The 18,502-nt window shown below is 48.0% G+C and overlaps 1 protein-coding gene across 1 annotated transcript in view; it reads left to right on the top strand.

The window, feature by feature from the left end:
* Nucleotides 1–6,366: 6,366 nt before the first annotated feature.
* The window catches only part of LOC124272759 (protocadherin Fat 3-like), a 79,225-nt gene continuing 67,089 nt past the window's right edge, over nucleotides 6,367–18,502 (top strand). The window contains exons 1-3 of the mRNA XM_046707961.1: nucleotides 6,367–6,857; nucleotides 11,616–11,695; nucleotides 12,191–12,312. Coding sequence (XP_046563917.1) covers nucleotides 6,367–6,857; nucleotides 11,616–11,695; nucleotides 12,191–12,312 — 693 coding nt within the window. The remainder of the gene's footprint in view (nucleotides 6,858–11,615; nucleotides 11,696–12,190; nucleotides 12,313–18,502) is intronic.

Here is an 18,502-nt window from a genome sequence, read left to right as displayed (position 1 = left end):
CTCTTTTCGGACAGAAGAAGCCGGTTTCTTATAGAAATCGAATTTGTTTATGTCGGGTGGAATCCAGTTTCCTTCCGAGAAATGTCTGTTTGTTTGTTTGATGTCGCACTCAGCAATATTCCTCAATCGCCCCAAACGACACCCATGGGTTGCTGAAGATCAATTCAAATCCTGGTCTTCACAGTGCTATAGAGAAAGGAAGGAAGCCACTCCCCTGAAGAAGATGGAAGCCAGTTTGCTGAAAGATGGGAAGTAGTTAGCCCTCAGACGAGCGAAACCATTTGCCCGCGCAGCAACTGATACGCACTATAACGTTAACAAAAGGTGCGTCCCAGCTGCATTGCACAGTTCGGAGACTTATCTTGCTCCAATTTCATTTGGACTCCGCCAACTTTCGGCGCCAAAGTAGCAACCATAAATATTAGAGTCACATTATTTGAATCGAACCTGATCCATCGTGTTCATTATCATATTGTGAACCGACTTTCGTTCGACATCAAACTACTTTTGGGTGGACATATGGATGTCACCGTCGATGAACTTGAAAGAATATGTAATGCTGTTCAGTTGTATATTTGTGGCAGTAACAGATTTTTGTATATTTTAACATGTTGTAAATTGATTAGAATTCATGTAAATAAATGCTTCAAATTTCATTGCACAGCTTTAGTCATTTTATTTTATCTTGATACTTAGCCTGCCTTAACTAACTATCACCCACAGCCAGTTCACTGAGCATGCTTACCGCATGTTCACCACACAGCACAATAACATAAACCCTTCCCCACCTACGTTCTTTTGTCTTTATAGCCAGCTTGGGCAATCAGCTAAGCTTTACACTTTTACACATTACAAGGTTTGTGGTCACTCCACATTCAATCTTCAGTGTGTCAACATGTCCTGTTCATTTTCTGGACATACCTTTGGATCACATCTTTGGATCATATTCTAAGGTAATTTGGATATCTTATATACAGATATGGATCCACCTGGACAGCATCTCACAGCAATGACACAGCGAGACTGGAGAATGGCTCAGTCTTCAGATGACATTCTGAGACCATGGATAGCGCTGGTTAAAACAAGGAAGAAACCAAGACGACAGGATTATCCACCATGTCCAGCTAATAATGCTTTTATCGGCACTTTGACAGCTTGACATTACAGAGTGGAGTTCTGTACAGAAAGGTTATCCATGATGGACAAGAGCGACAACAGCTGGTATTGCCTTCTGCCTTTATAGATGATGCATTGCGAGGATTGCACGATGATGTTGGACATCTTGGGAGAGACCGCACATTATCGCTCCTACGTGACCGTTTCTTCTGGCCAGGAATGCACAAGGATGTGGAGGATTACATTCAAAGATGTGGTCGATGTTTACGCAGGAAGTCTCCTACCAATGCTCGTGCACCTCTGATGAACATAACTACCACCCAGCCCTTGGAGTTAGTCTGTCTTGACTTTTTGTCTCTAGAAGCTTCTAAAGGAGGTCATCAGTATGTACTTGTCATAACTGACCATTTTACAAGATATGCACAAGCGATTCCAACACGCAACATGACTGCAAAAACAACAGCAGAAGTGTTCTTTAGAAACTTCATTCTACACTATGGCATTCCCAAGCGTATACATAGTGACCAGGGAGCTAATTTTGAGAGCCGTCTGATGAAGGAACTATGTACCATCTTGGGAATGGAGAAAAGCAGGACAACTCCATATCATCCAATGGGCAATGGAATGGTTGAGCGTTTCAACAGGACACTACTCAGCATGCTCGGAACTCTACAGCCTGACAAGAAGACGGATTGGAAGAGCTATGTGTTCCCCCCTGTCCATGCATATAACAGTACTAGGCATGAATCCACCAACCATTCCCCCATTTTACTTGATGTTTGGTCGAGAGCCTCGTCTGCCAATTGATCTGGCTTTTGGCATTGAAACCAGCCAGGGGCATGGATCAGTTTCATCATACAGGGATTCTCTTCGAAAGAAACTTCAAGAGGCTTATGAGCTAGCAGCCAGAGCATCAGAGACAGCCAAAGATAGACAGAAGACTGGTTATGACTTGAAAGTGCTTGGCACGATTGTTCAGACTGGAGACAGAGTACTAGTAAAGGCGCTTGCCTTTGATGGAAAACATAAGTTGGCAGATCGCTGGGAAGAGGATCCGTTTGTTGTTCTCTCGCAGCCAAACCAGGATATCCCTGTGTTTGTTGTGCAGAGAGAAACGGGAGAGGGGAGGAAGAGGACCCTTCATCGGAATCACCTCTTTCCTATAGGGTCAATTGCCATTTCTGAAGCACCAGTTACACCAAAGCCAGTACCTGCGCCAAGATCCAGGACGTCTATAGGATCAGTTCCCATTTCCAACGCACCTGCTACACCAAAGCCAACACCTGCACCAAGATCCAGGAAACCGACCAAACCAGTCACCGAATCATCAGTGGAATCAGAAGACACTCAGGACAATGAGTCAGAGAAGGAAGATCTGTTGATAATTCCAGCAGTTCCTGATGAAGACACTTTCATCAGTGGGAGTACTGTGGACAAGGATACATCTATCTCACAGACAAGTGGTGACGACCAGGTGTCTGCTGAGACAGATTGTAATGCTTCTGGTGGTGACGACCACATGCAGACGGATACTAGTAAAGACTGCACAGAAGCAGAACCTGAAGACACACCAGAGCAAGAAGACTCATTTGGAAGGGAATCTCCTCCTGTAACTCCTGTAGTTGTCTCAAGACCAACACCACTTCCACGACGCTCTGGACGCCAATCTAAGAAACCAACATGGCAGACGTCCGGGGAATATGTGATGTGCCAGACTTCTGATCCAGATTGGCATCAGAAGAGTCGACGCATAAAACAGTTAGTTGCTACCGGCGTCATTGGTCACATCAGCAGTGGCATTTCCAAAGCACTTCTTTCACTCATTGACGAACCCCAAGAATGACGTGGACGTCATTTTCCCACAGGAGGAAGTATGTGGCAGTAACAGATTTTGTATATTTTAACATGTTGTAAATTGATTAGATTTCATGTAAATAAATGCTTCAAATTTCATTGCACAGCTTTAGTCATTTTATTTTTATCATGATACTTAGCCTGCCTTAACTAACTTTCACTCACAGCCAGTTCACTGAGCATGCTTACCGCATGTTCACCACACAGCACAATAACATAAGCCCTTCCCCACCTACGTTCTTTTTGTCTTTATAGCCAGCTTGGGCAATCAGCTAAGCTTTACACTTTTACACATTACAAGGTTTGTGGTCACTCACATTCAATCTTCAGTGTGTCAACATGTCCTGTTCATTTTCTGGACATACCTTTGGATCACATCTATGGATCATATTCTAAGGTAATTTGGATATCTTATCTATTTATTGTTCATGTATATCATTTGTAGATATAACTTGTAAACTGAGGGGGCAAAGAAACGTCCCCAAAGTAAAATTGTAAAAACATTTCTTCTGTTTTCGTTATGACGGAAATTTATTTAGGAACACGTCTCCCGAACGCATCCCCACGTCTCACAGAAAGGAAATCCACGTGGAGTTTTTTGTAAGCATGAAAATTGCTTTTATTCACGTTTTTTGCATGCTTCTGTGGAAACATACCCGTATGAAAGTACAGTATAAAAATGATGCTCGACTGTTCGAATTCATCACTTCAATACGTTGGACACAAAGAACATGCCTCGACTCACGGCAGAACAGAGAGACGAGCTATTGGGATGTTGCAGCTGGGTGCTTCTCACAGTCACGTTGCAAGAATCATGGGTTGCAGCAAGAAAACCATCACCAGACTGATGACACGCTTCAGAACAACAGGTCGGACTGCAGACAGGCCTAGGACAGGGAGACCACCCGTAACCACCCCTCAGGAAGACCGCCATTTACGGGTGCTTCACTTGCGCAACAGATTCCTGACTGTGACGTCATCAGCAACAACCAGCCTTACCCATCCAGTCAGTAGAAGGACCATATCCAGACGACTCCGCCGATTCGGTATCAGAGCCTACAGACCATTCCGGGGCGTGACGTTAACGCGTGAACATCGACGTCGTCGATTGGCTTGGGCACGTAGAGTTCGGCAGTGGCAGCCGCGGAACTGGCGCCGGGTACTCTTCAGTGACGAGAGCCGCTTCCAGTTGAACAAAGCTGATGGTCGGGTACGAGTCTACAGACGTCGGAACGAACGCTCCAGCACGTTGTTGCGTTCAGGAAGTTGAGACGTTTGGCGGCGGTAGTGTGATGGTGTGGGGAGAATTTGTGGCGAGAGGAAGACTGACTTGTTGGTGATAGAGGGAAACCTGAATGCCCGTCGATACATTGATGTTGTTTTACGACCTGTCGTGTTACCCTTCCTCCAGCAGAATCGAGGCGTGTTGTTTCAGCAGGATAACGCTACTCCCCACACTGCTGTTGTTACCCGGTACTTCCTGAACAACAACAACGTAAACGTCATTCCTTGGCCAGCAAGATCCCCGATTTATCACCTATTGAGCACCTATGGGATCATCTCGGCCGTCAGGTGAAGCAACGTCAACATCCCCACAGACAAGAAACGCTTTGGCTCAAGCTCTACAGGAAGAATGGCGTCGCATCCCACATCACGTGATCAGACGTCTTGTGCACTCTGCACGACGTCGTGTGGCAGCATGTATCGCTGCAAGAGGTGGACACACTCGCTACTGAGGAGTTGGACACTCAAAGACACTCTGTCAGTACTGATGTGCATGTGTTGTCATGATCGACAACCGGACATTTGAACCTCCTGTGAAAAACGTCACAAAAACTCTACTTACAGCAAATTGTTTCAATTGTTCTGTAATGACAGTCTGCATAATATGTTCAAAAATTATATCAAACATTTCAACATTGAATTGCACGTGTTTGTATCATTTTATGATACAAAAATGATCGGGGACGTTTCTTTTGCCCCTCAGTTTAGTTGTATCAGTGTGTGTTAGTCTTAAATTAGTACTGTGAAGTTGGTGATAAATACTCTACATTCATTATAATGTAATATTAGTAACATGATTATTAAAAGGCAAGGTTAACCACGTGAGCATGAGATGAATGGATGAACACAAGTATAGCTTTGTAATCATAAATGGGTGAATGAAAATAAGCACGAATGAATGAATGAATGAATGAATGAGGTCTTATTTTGCATTGTTTTATATCTTGCTCAGCTACAGCCAAGTTTGTGTTTGATTACTGTATCAGTGCTGAGAATGCTTTTTGTATATGTTCATCATTAGCATGTCTGTATATATTATTGTTATTTTCTCTACAGGCAAACATTTGATACAGATACAGCAGCGTCCCCAGGTGTGAAATAAAAACCTAGGCCCACACACCTGGTAGGTTTATATGTTGTATATATGTCATGTATATCAAATGAAATACATTTTGTACACAGTAATTGTTTACTGAAGCAACTATTTTGTAATGCTATGACATATGTACGAATTATATGTGTATATCTGTGTTTGGATATGTGTATATTGCTGCATTTATTATATTGTACATCTGATTGTTTCAGGGTTGTCGGTTTCACCTATACCATATCTCCAATAAATCATCGGCCATTGAAGAACAACAAAAGTAGCGTCTGTTGTCTGTGCGTGACTGACGCAGTCCTGCTACATATTGATCAAGTTCAGGTTCTACCTTACATAGTTCAATCATAATGTGTTATTATTGTTTACCGATTACAAAATACGGATGCAGTAAAGTGGTTTGGGCTCACCCCGGCACAGTTCGGCTGGTACTGTTCATCACAAGCAGATGTCCTCACCCCGGCACAGTTCGGCTGGTACTGTTCATCACAAGCCAGTGTCCTCGCCCCGGTACAGTTAGGGCTGGTATTGTTCATCACCAGCCAGTGTCCTCACACCGCGGCACAGTTAGGCTGGTATTGTTCATCACCAGCCAGTGTCCTCACCGCGGCACAGTTCGGCTGATATTGTTCATCACCAGCCAGTGTCCTCGCCCGCGGTACAGTTCGGCTGGTATGGTTCATCACCAGCCAGTGTCCTCACCCCGGTACAGTTCGGCTGGTACCGTTCATCACCAGCCAGTGTCCTCACCCCGGTACAGTTAGGCTGGTATTGTTCATCACCAGCCAGTGTCCTCACCCCGGCACAGTTCGGCTGGTACTGTTCATCACAAGCCAATGTCCTCACCCCGGCACAGTTCGGCTGGTACTGTTCATCACAAGCCAATGTCCTCACCGCGGCACAGTTAGGCTGGTATTGTTCATCACCAGCCAGTGTCCTCACCGCGGCACAGTTCGGCTGATATTGTTCATCACCAGCCAGTGTCCTCGCCGCGGTACAGTTCGGCTGGTATGGTTCATCACCAGCCAGTGTCCTCGCCCCCGGTACAGTTCGGCTGGTACCGTTCATCACCAGCCAGTGTCCTCACCCCTGGTACAGTTAGGCTGGTATTGTTCATCACCAGCCAGTGTCCTCACCCCGGCACAGTTAGGCTGGTATTGTTCATCACCAGCCAGTGTCCTCACCCCGGTACAGTTCGGCTGGTATTGTTCATCACCAGCCAATGTCCTCACCCCGGTACAGTTAGGCTGGTATTGTTCATCACCAGCCAGTGTGGTATTGTTCATCACCAGCCAGTGTCCTCACCCTGGCACAGTTCGGCTGGTATGGTTCATCACCAGCCAGTGTCCTCACCCGATACAGTTAGGCTGGTATTGTTCATCACCAGCCAGTGTCCTCACCCCGGCACAGTTCGGCTGGTATGGTTCATCACCAGCCAGTGTCCTCACCCGGGCACAGTTAGGGCTGGTATTGTTCATCACCAGCCAGTGTCCTCGCCCTGGTACAGTTAGGCTGGTATTGTTCATCACCAGCCAGTGTCCTCGTCCCGGTACAGTTCGGCTGGTATTGTTCATCACCAGCCAGTGTCCTCACCCCGGCACAGTTCGGCTGATATTGTTCATCACCAGCCAGTGTCCTCACCCCGGCACAGTTCGGCTGATATTTGTTCATCACCATCCGTGACGCCTGGACCACTCCATGACGCCCGATACAGGCCTAGGGTTATACCATACCAGGACCAGTCCATGACGCCGCACGTCCTACTGTTTCACTATTCACGCCAACTTGATCCAAGCCGCATGTATTACTGTTTCACTATTCACACCAACTTCATCCAAGCCGTAGATCCTACTGTTTCACTCTTCACACCAACTTGATCCAAGCCACACGTATTACTGTTTCACTATTCACATCAACTTCATCCAAGCCACATGTCCTACTGTTTCACTATTCACACCAACTTCATCCAAGCCGCAGATCCTACTGTTTCACTATTCACACCAACTTGATCCAAGCCACACGTATTACTGTTTCACTATTCACACCAACTTCATCCAAGCCACATGTCCTACTGTTTCACTATTCACACCAACTTCATCCAAGCCGCAGATCCTACTGTTTCACTATTCACACCAACTTGATCCAAGCCACACGTATTACTGTTTCACTATTCACACCAACTTCATCCAAGCCACATGTCCTACTGTTTCATTATTCACACCAACTTCATCCAAGTCGCACGTATTACTGTTTCACTATTCACACCAACTTGATCCAAGCCGCAGATCCTACTATTTCACTCTTCAAACTAACTTGATTAAAGCCGCACGTCCTACTGTTTCATTATTCACACCAACTTGATTCAAGCCGCACGTATTACTGTTTCACTATTCACACCAACTTCATCCAAGCCACATGTCCTACTGTTTCACTATTCACACCAACTTGATCCAAGCCACACGTATTACTGTTTCACTATTCACACCAACTTCATCCAAGCCACATGTCCTACTGTTTCATTATTCACACCAACTTCATCCAAGCAGCAGATCCTACTGTTTCACTATTCACACCAACTTCATCCAAGCCGCAGATCCTACTGTTTCACTATTCACACCAACTTGATCCAAGCCACACGTATTACTGTTTCACTATTCACACCAACTTCATCCAAGCCACATGTCCTACTGTTTCACTATTCACACCAACTTCATCCAAGCCACATGTCCTACTGTTTCACTATTCACACCAACTTCATCCAAGCCGCAGATCCTACTGTTTCACTATTCACACCAACTTCATCCAAGCCACACGTATTACTGTTTCATTATTCACACCAACTTGATTCAAGCCGCACGTATTACTGTTTCACTATTCACACCAACTTGATCCAAGCCGCACGTATTACTGTTTCACTATTCACGCTAACTTCATCCAAGCCGCACGTCCTACTGTTTCACTATTCACACCAACTTGATCCAAGTCGCATGTATTACTGTTTCACTATTCACACCAACTTCATCCAAGCCGTAGATCCTACTGTTTCACTATTCACACCAACTTCATCCAAGCCACACGTATTACTGTTTCACTATTCACACCAACTTGATCTAAGCCACATGTCCTACTGTTTCACTATTCACGCCAACTTCATCCAAGCTGCAGATCCTACTGTTTCACTATTCACACCAACTTGATCCAAGCCACACGTATTACTGTTTCACTATTCACACCAACTTCATCCAAGCTGCATGTCCTACTGTTTCATTATTCACGCCAACTTCATCCAAGCCGCAGATCCTACTGTTTCACTATTTACGCCAGCTCCATCCACTTGCACACCCTACTGTTTCACTATTCATGGCAAATTGATCAGAGCTGCACACACTACTGTTTCACTACTTACCCAACTTGATCCAATCCGCAGACCCTAGTGTTTCACTATTCACGCCAACTTGATTCAAGCCGTAGACCCTATTGTTTCACTATTTACGCCAACTTGATCCAATCTGCACACCCTTCTGTTTAAATATTCATGCCAAATTGATCTGAGCCGCACACCCTACTGTTTCGCTGTTTACGCTGTGAGGTTGTTCCCGGTATTTGGACAGCATCGCACGAACGCATCCATCAAGAGCGTGCGCCTGCACGTGGACTCGTCAACTGTGTTGTGTGATTGTTTCTCAATTGTAGTCAGTCTCGTCTTTGTCTTCGTCAAGTAAACGTCTGTTATTTGTACACCTGTGTTGCGTGTTATGTGGGCCTGAAGACCTTACAATGGTGGCAGCGGTGGGATAGTGTGGACACATGGAAGAACTTTGAAGGAAGTACGACTTTATGAAGAATTTCACGGAATGTGCTCTTCATCGAACTGTAACGTGAGTTTGTTCCATTTTGCCATTTTGACCTTGTGGTTGAACTCTTTCGTCTTCTGTGACTTTGAACATTTAAGCAAGAATACTCTTCATTTCATCATGGCTGAAGGTGGTACAAGTCAAGAACATTCTGGCGATATCAAGCATTTCAAAATTCCTCTGTTTGATCCCAAACGGTCAACGTTTGCGAACTGTATTGAAAATGTGTATGAAGTGAAAGCTTTGGGCCAAAACTGGAACTCTGATAAACAGTTACGTGGCTTAGCTTTAGTACTTCCTGCAGGGTTTTGCTCACGAGTATTCAACGATGTTTCTGATGAAAACAAAACTAATTATGCAAGTCTGAAAGCCGCTTTGATTAAAGAACTTGATAGAACCCAAGAGCGTACTCAAACTGCTGCTAGGGAGTTCAGAGACATGTGTCAAAAACCCCATGAATCCATTGATGATTTCGCCCACCGTCTTCAGGTTAAGGTTGATGAAACATACCCCTTATTCGCAAAAAGCAAACAAAAATGAAAAAAAGATTTTTTGATGGCTTGTCAAGTGAGAAATTGAGAACTGAACATTGCCTTTGTCAACAATCTAAATCTCCAAAATTTGATGCTCTTGTAGACATGGCTAGAAGTCTTGCAGGTTCTCCGTGTGAGGACAGTGATAAGTCTGTGTTTCTTATCAAGTGCAATTATTGCTAGAAGCCAGGTAACAAGGAGCGACAGTGTTACAAGAAGAAACGGATTTAGGTTCATCAAATAGTCGTAGCAAGCTTTGTTTCTTAAAGTCAGCAGCTGAATGTCGTGATACAGAGTCGAGTGATATGTCAAAGTACAGAAACATTCGGTGTTACAACTGTCGAAAATATGGACACATTGCGACTAAATGTCCAGATAAATCCCATGTACATTGTGTTTCTTCAGACACCAACAGTAACTTTCCCTCAATTCCTCAAAATTCACCAACCACACAAATCCGTCTTGGTAGCGAGTCTTTCACTGCAATCATAGATAGTGGAGCTAGCGTCTCGTGCATAAGTGTGTCTTTGCTTAAGAAAGCTTTTCCAAATGGTGTTTGTCTAGGAGAGACAAAATCTATATTAACTGATCTGTCGGGTTCTTTGTGCGTTATCGGTGTGTTCGATACAACTATACAGATCAGTGGTGAAATCCATGATAGTAGATTCCATGTGTTGGATGTTCGTGATGACCATTTGTTGCTAGGATGGGACTTTATGTGTAGGTTTGAGGAAGTAGTCATTAAGCCAAAGGAAAAGTCAGCGGACTTTAAACATCTAGTTACTGATGGAAGCGTACACAAGGTTCATATTGCTGAAGGTACTACTATTCCACCAAGAAGTCAAGCAATCTTGAGAGTAGCTATTAGTCAGTCAAATACTGTGGCCGAACATGTGATGATAGAAAAACATTCTGAGTTTGAATCTAGGACTGGGTTGATAGTTGGTAGATCTGTTTCTTGAACTGATGATGCTTATGTTGCCGTTATGAATCCCGATGTTGTCAACAAGCGTGTTTATAGGTGTCAGACACAGTAGGCCAGGCGTCTAACATTGCCGGCAATCTGCCTGTGAATGATTCTGTATCTTCGATTCTAGTTCCACAAATTGGAATATAGGTCCCATTGACAATAAACACAAGTCAAAATTATGCAGTTTGTTGAAGCAATATACAAGAGAAAAACATATTTTGTGGGTTAGGTTTTGTGAAAGACTTTACCTATGAACTGAACCTGAAGGAAGATGCTGATCTGTCAAGTGCGACATGGTCGACGGCAGTTCGGTCCCCATATTGATGACATTATCGACAAACAGACACAATCTATGATTGAGCAGGACATAGTTGAACCAAGTAACTCTACTGTATTATCACCAATCGTTTTGGTACGCAAATCTGATTCAACTCTGAGATTTTGTCTGGACCTACGCGCTATAAACAAGCAGATAAAAGATGATTTTTTCCTTTGATGTCTCCAAGTGAAGCACTTATGAGACTTAAAATTCAAAATATTTCAGCACACTTGACATGAATGCAGCGTATAACCAGATAAATCTTGCCGAACAATCTCGTCCTCTCACTGCATTTCAAACAAGCTCAGGTGTTTACCAGTTCAAACGAATGTGTTTCGGATTAAAGACTGCGCCATTAGCCTTTCAGCGTACGATGCATGTAGTACTAGGTGGCTTAACTCGTGATCATGTTTTGGGTGTATTTGGACGATGCGTTAGTCCATTCCAGTACAGCTGATGAACATTTGGACAGTTTGAGACAGGTATTTGAAAAGTTGCATCCACTGGTGTTACTTTGAGGCCAGACAAATGTTTTTCTTCATGGAGAGTGTCCAATATCTAGGTTATGAGATTTCTGCTTCAGGTGTGAGTCCAGGAAAGAAAGGTTTGGAAGCAATCAGGCAGTTCCCGGTTCCGACTTCATGGGAAGCAGTTCGTTCGTTGGTAGGCCTTGCAACGTACTTTCAGAGGTTCATTCCAAATTGTTCAGATCTTATTATGTCTCTCAGTCGTGTTGTTGAAAAGCGTGTCTACTGTTGGCAGTCGCCACATCAGGAATCTTTGATAGGCTCAAAGTTGATCTTGACGTCTTACCCTGTTTTGAAACATCCTGATTTTTAGTGCAGAGGCCTCGCAATTCATAATACAAGCAGATGCTAGTAAGACAGGTTTAGCGGGAGTGCTTTTGCAAGATGACCACCCCATCAGTTATGCTTCGAAGAAACTTTCCAAAACTGAACGAAATTATTCCACTATCCACCGAGAAGCACTGGCGATAATTTGGGCTGTTAGGAATTTTCGACCCTATGTGTTCGGGAAGACGTTTCGTTTGAGAACAGATCATAAACCTCAGACATACATTTTGAAATCAATCAGAGAAATTCGCCAGATGGAGTTTAGAACTTTCTGATTACTCATTTGACACTGATCACATTCCAGGGAATGAAAACATTCCAAGTGATATTTTGAGTCGTAAGCCTGTTGAAGACGCCAATGAATTACCAGTGTTAGCTGTGACTAGAGGTCAAGAAAAACGACGTGATATTATTCTCAAAGCACATGTACTGGGTCACTTTGGTATAAAAGAACATGGCAATTAGCACAAAAGTTGATTCTTCAGTTACACAACGCGAGGGTAGCTGAAATAGTGGAGAAATGTACTGTGTGTATAGAGGGTCCACATGCTATAGCAAGATCTCCGTTAAGTGTTACTGTTACTGCTTCGCGTCCTTGGAAGGTTCTTCATTGTGATTTTGTTGGCCCACTTCCACGTTCGTCTTGTGGTTATTTGTATGTGTTAACATGTTTAGATGATTTGAGTAGGATGTTTTTCACCTTTCCATTTCGTACGGCGACGACATCTAGTGCAACAACAGTGCTTGAACGTCTGTTTTCCATATTTGGCTCACCCACTGTTTTACATATGGATAAAGGTACTGTTTTTACATCAAAAGAGTTTTGTGTGTTTACTTCCAAGTTGGGAGTTAGATGCAGTTATACTCCAGTTGCTAGACCTCCGGCAAATCCAGTTGAAAGAGCTCACAGAACATTAAAAACTTCTTTAGTGAAAACAGCAGAGTGTGACAAAACGTGGGACAGAGTTTTGCCAGAAATTGTGTTAGCATTCTTTTTCAGAGATCGTCCTTGGGGTACATATTATGCATTTTCCGGCTGTAAAATGTCCTGTGACAGTTAATATCAATGTTTTTGAATAAAAGATTGTACAATAAATAAACTCTTTATTTATTATACGGACCCTACCTCACGGAGTTACCTCCCTTAGCGCATGCGCACCAACTGGGTAGGCTCCTAGACCCGTATCATCATTCCTTCTGCTGTCACGGCCCTGAACAGACGTTCGTTGTGATTACCTTTCATGAGCCGTACGGCGCTGTATTTTAAGATGTCTGAGACACCACCTGTATGTTTGGTTTTATTTGTCTAAAACAATAACAGTAAAGCCTTACAGTGGTTGTTTTCATAATTGTGACTTTGTATAAGTACTATCAAAATCGCAAACTTTCCCGTGGTTTTACGCAAGTTTGCTCTGCCATGGCGGGAAGTTTAGCGTGCCGCGTGGTCGTAATATTGCGTTTTAAAACCAACTATTACTTTCCGTGGTAACCTTCACGTATTTTTTCAATGTTTTCTACGTGTTTCTCTGCTTCTGGCCACAAGTTAACTAACATGTTTACGTGTTTGTTTCAGGCTTTTACCTGTTGTTCGGTCTGTGGGGGAAGTATTCCCGGGCTGACAGTCACTCCCAATGCGTGGCCTGTCTGGAGAAGACGGGCCATGTGGCTGATACATGTTCAATTTGTCTGGCCTTTTCCCCCCGGGCACAGAAGAGGCGGGCGGCCGACACCCTGTTTTACCGCGAGATGCGTGAGGCGGGAGGGGACCTGACGCAGGTTCCCCCGTCAAAATCTAAACGGGCGTCCAAAAAAGGAAAAAAATCCCGTGGCCCTTCCCCCTCTCCTACCACTTCGAGTGGTTTTGACATGTCTCTAATGGAGTCGATGTTTCAGAAGCAGATGGACTCAATGAAGTCCTTCGTTCGGGAGTCGGTTGGAGGTCTCCGCCAGGAGTTCCTCGCCCACTCCGGACGGGGGGCGGAGAGTCCGGGGGTGGGATCGCCGGCCTCGGCTAGATCCCTCAGCCTTGAGGCGTCTGTCGATCCGTTGCCTCTGGCTTCGGATCCGGACGCCTCGGCTGCTCCGGAGAGGGAGGTGCTCCCAGTCCCCCTCTCGGAGCTTGCGCTTGGGCCGTTGAGTATTCCTGGTATTCCGGTCCCTGCGCACACCCGCCCCATGAGAGCGGAGGCACCAGTTCTGCCTGGCCTGCCTCCAGCGTCTCACCGGGACGGGTCCACGCGCACGCCGGCTGGCGCTGACGTGGAGCAGTCGGTCTGTTCCTCCCTTCCTGTGGTGCCCAGCGCTAGGCAGTCCACCGGGTCGGGGTTAGGGTCCTCTTACGGAGGAGACCCAGCCTCTGACTCGGGCTCGGACGCCGAGGCAATGGAGCTCGGGGAGGTCGAGGAGCATGGCGGCGGCTTTCGTTTTGCCGGCCTTGCGGGAGGTCCGGCAGAGAATTGCCGAGGGCCTACCCAGGCAGCGGTGCCTGCTGGTTGCGTGGACTCGACTGAGTTCCGCTTGCCTGGCGAGGCGTTTGCCCTAGGCAACCCTCACAGAGACGCAGCTCCGCATTCTGCCATCGTTGGTGGCGGGCGTGGTCGATCCCCTCTTGTCTGGTACCCGAGTCAGGTTTGACTTACCTGAACTTCGTGCGGCGCTACCAGCTTGGGGAGGATTCCCTGTTCGTCGTACCGATCGTTGACGAGTGTGTTTTCACTTCCGTCGCCCTGGGGGCTCGGCTTCCTCCGGAGCAGCTCCGGCTGCTCGGCAAGGGCGCCTCCTCCACCTTTGCCCTCGCGAATATCCCCTGCGCGACGCGTACCGGACCTACGAGGAGGTCTACCGGAACGCGATGCAGCAGGTGCGGGTGGTGGTCCATGAGGCCTACCTCTCCTCGATACAGAGGTCGGCCCTGGAGGCGGAGGGCATGCTGGCGGCGTGTCGCCGCGCATCGTGCTACTCCGTCAGCTGTCGGAGGAGTTCAGGCTCACCTCGCGCGACTCTTTGCGGTCTGCTGCGTCGGCGGTGATGTCGCGCAGTCATGGGGATCGCAGGCTGTGGCTGTCGACGTCTAGGTACTCGGCAGCAACACAGCAGACCTTGCTGGCTCTCCCTTTCCGTCTGGGGCGACCCTCTTTCCGGGGCACAGCAGGTCATACGGGAGGCTGCCGCTGCAGCTACCTCCTTCAAGGATTCTAAGGCCTTGTTGGAGCACCCGCGGGTGTCTCGCCCCGCGCTCCCGTGCCACCTTCCTCCGCCGGGGTGCAGCCTACACCCGAGTCTGCCGGCTGGCCCGGCCGCTTGGTAGGGGTAGGGAGGAGGAGGTAGGTCCGCCAAGGGTAGGGGCAAGGAGCAGTCCTCGACTAGCTCCCAGCCTTTTCAGCGCGAGCGCGGGAGGTCTGCCCGACCTCCGTTAACCCAACAGGCTGCCGCTCAAGCCGTGTGTCACACCCAGTCAGCTCCGCTACTAGGGTCCACGCACGCGCTCCTACCCCATATCCCAGTGGGAGGCCGCCTCTCTCTATTCCTGCCGGAATGGGAGAAGGCTACCAACAACAGCAGGTGCTGGCCACGGTCAGCATAGGCCATCTCCCACTGTGGAGGCGAGTCCGCCCGACTTCACCCGGCATCTGGCCTCCGGTGCCGTCATGCCAAGCCAGGCGGACATATTGCGACGACGAAGTTCAGGCTCTGCTGGACAAGTCCGCATGTCGGCGCATTCCACCGGGAGAGGAACGAGGCGGGATTTTACTCCGCGTACTTCCTCGTCCCGAAGAAAGACGGCGGGTTCCGTCCGATTCTCAACCTCAAGGGGTTGAATCGCATGCTCGAAGTACCATCCTTCAAGATGGAGACACTGCGCTCGGTGATCTCATCTGTTCAGCCCGGCGATTGGCTCACGTCAATCGACCTAAAGGATGCGTATCTGCATGTACCCATACATCCCTCGTTCAAGCAGTACCTCCGGTTCTCTTACGACGGGATGTATTACCAATTCAGGGTGCTCCCCTTCGGCATATCGACTGCCCCAAGGGTGTTCACCAAGCTCATGTTAGTCCCAGCTACCCTAGCTCGCTCGCAAGGAAGGCGTTGTTACCCTTACCTAGACGACTGGTTGCTCGGAGCACTAACACAGCCAGCGAGTCAAGATGCTACTCACACAGTGATAGACATTCTAACTCGACTGGGGTGGATCATCAACCTCAAGAAATCCGACCTGGTACCCACCCAGGACTTGGTTTTTCTTGGAGCGCGATTCAAACGAACAAGGATCTCGTTTCCTTGTCGCCCGACCAGGTCACCAGAGTTCGGGAGATGGTATCTTCATTCCTCTCCCAGCCCCAGGCACCAGCACGGACTTGGCTCCGTCTACTGGAGCCATATGGCGGCGACGATCTCTGTAGTGTGGCGGGCGCGGTTGAGATGCGTCCCATACAGCAAGCTTTGGCTCGGCTGTGGACTCACACGGAGGATCTGGAGCGCAGTCTCACAGTCCCCGAGTGGTTGACACCTCACCTTCAGTGGTGGACAAATGTCGGGAATCTCACCAGGGGGTTCCCCTTGGAAATCCCGACGCCAGCTCTCACAGTTCAGACAGATGCGTCCCTCACGGGCTGGGGGGGCGTTCTGGGCAGTCTGTCGGCTTCCGGACTCTGGTCCGAAGCCGAAGCTCACCTTCACATCAACGTGTTGGAGCTGAGGCTGTGCGGTTGGTATTCGGCGCTTCAGAGAGCATGTCCGTGGCCAGGTAGTCCGTCTTCAGTTAGACAACCAGGCGGCCATGTCGTACATCCTGAAGCAGGGAGGCACGGTGTCCCCAGCGCTCCTCCGGGAAGCGTGGGACTTTCTCCTCTGGGCGACCAGTACGATTGTCAGGTACTCCCTGTTTATCTCCCGGGGCTGGAGAACGTGCGAGCAGATGCGCTCTCTCGCCGGATCCTGGCCCCGCACGCAATGGATGCTCGACAGGCAGATATTCACAGTAATCTCCCAGTTATGCGGGTCGTTCGAGGTGGATCTGTTTGCGTCCGGCGGGACGCATCAGACACCCGTGTTCTGCTCTCGGATACCGGACCAGAGGGCGTTGGCTGCCGACGCCTTCCTGCTGGATTGGACGGGCAAAGTGCTCTGGGCGTTCCCGCCGTTACCACTCATTCCCCGTGTCCTTTCACAGCTGTCCACCCAGCCAGCTCGGCTACTTGTGCTACTGGCACCGCTTTGGCCGTCACAGAGCTGGTTTCCGGTAATTCTCAGGTTTCTGGCTCAGCCTCCTGTTCTATTACCTTTGCGACCGGACATTCTCACTCAGAACGGAGCGCCCCACCCAAATCCACGGATTCAGTGGGTGGCTTGGCCTCTGTCAGGTCTAACCTCGAGGCACGCGGAATTCCTGCAGCAGTTGCAGACACAATTCTGGCTTCGAGGCGGGATTCGACAAACGTTCAGTATGAGGATAGGTGGTCCCGCTATGCGCGCTGGTGTTCAGATAGGGGCATTGCAGATCCCTTTTCTGCGGATTTAGTCCGAGTATTGGAGTTTTTGCAAGCTCGTTTGGAAGAAGGCCTGGCGGCTTCGACCATTCGTGGCTACTCCACCGCTATTTCCACTTTTCACACCCCTGTCGATGGTGCTCTTCTGGGGCAGCACCCTCTCGTACAGCGCTTTCTAGCTGGCGCGGAACGGATTCGACCTGCTCTCAGGCGAACCAGTCCACCTTGGGATTTGTCGATCGTGCTCGATTGGCTGTCCGGTCCCACTTTCTCACACCTATCGGCTATTTCCATTCAGTTGTTGACCTGGAAAGCTGTGTTTCTGGTGGCGGTAACATCTGGTCGAAGAGTCGGCGATATACATGCTATGTCGTCCGACCCGGCGCTGACTGTGTTTCACCGCGGATCGTGTCAGCATTCGCCTCCCAGATGCTTACCGACCGAAGGTCGATCCGCGCTTTCCATGTGACAGCTCCTATCGAACTTCCTACTCTTACCCAGCCTTCCACATCGGGGACCACTCCTACGAGCACTCACCCGTTGGATGTCCGTAAGACGCTCAAAGTCTATATCAAACGAACGCAGGGGATCCGTACGGGTACCCAGCTGTTCTGTTGTTACGGTGGCGGGAAGGCTGGTCTGCCAGCGAGCAAGCAAACTTTGTCTCGCTGGCTTGTTTCTCGTATATTTGTGCCGCTTATCAGGCTAAGGGCAAGCCTCCCCCTGAGGGGTTGAAGGCTCACTCGGTCAGGGCAGTAGCCGCATCAAAAGCTTTTGCAGCGGCACTCCCCATTGAAGAGATCTGCTCTGCCGCTATTTGGAGCCGGCCAAGCACTTTTATACGCCATTATCAGCTCGATACACATTCACGCAATCGTGCGAGCTTTGGTCGTACCGTTCTCTCCAGTGGACAGTGTCCTGCCACCCTGACCAAGTGAGTCTTGGTTTATTGGTTTGTGTTGACGCTACTGTACAATGATTCCATTATTGACATGTCTGCTACGAGCACTCAGAGAACCTGTACCCCCTTTCGATTCTCTAAGGAGTTACGATATCGTTAGTGAGTGGTATTTTTGTTTTCCCCCTACGGTGCTCTCACGAAGAAGCCACTTAGTGGGTCGGATTTC

The sequence above is a fragment of the Haliotis rubra genome, unplaced genomic scaffold, assembly GCF_003918875.1.
Source record: "Haliotis rubra isolate DU_JTF1 unplaced genomic scaffold, ASM391887v1 Scf1723, whole genome shotgun sequence".
Classification (NCBI taxonomy): Eukaryota; Metazoa; Mollusca; class Gastropoda; order Lepetellida; family Haliotidae; genus Haliotis; species Haliotis rubra.
Note: the sequence above shows the minus strand (reverse complement) of the source record. Positions and strands in the feature narration are given on the sequence as shown.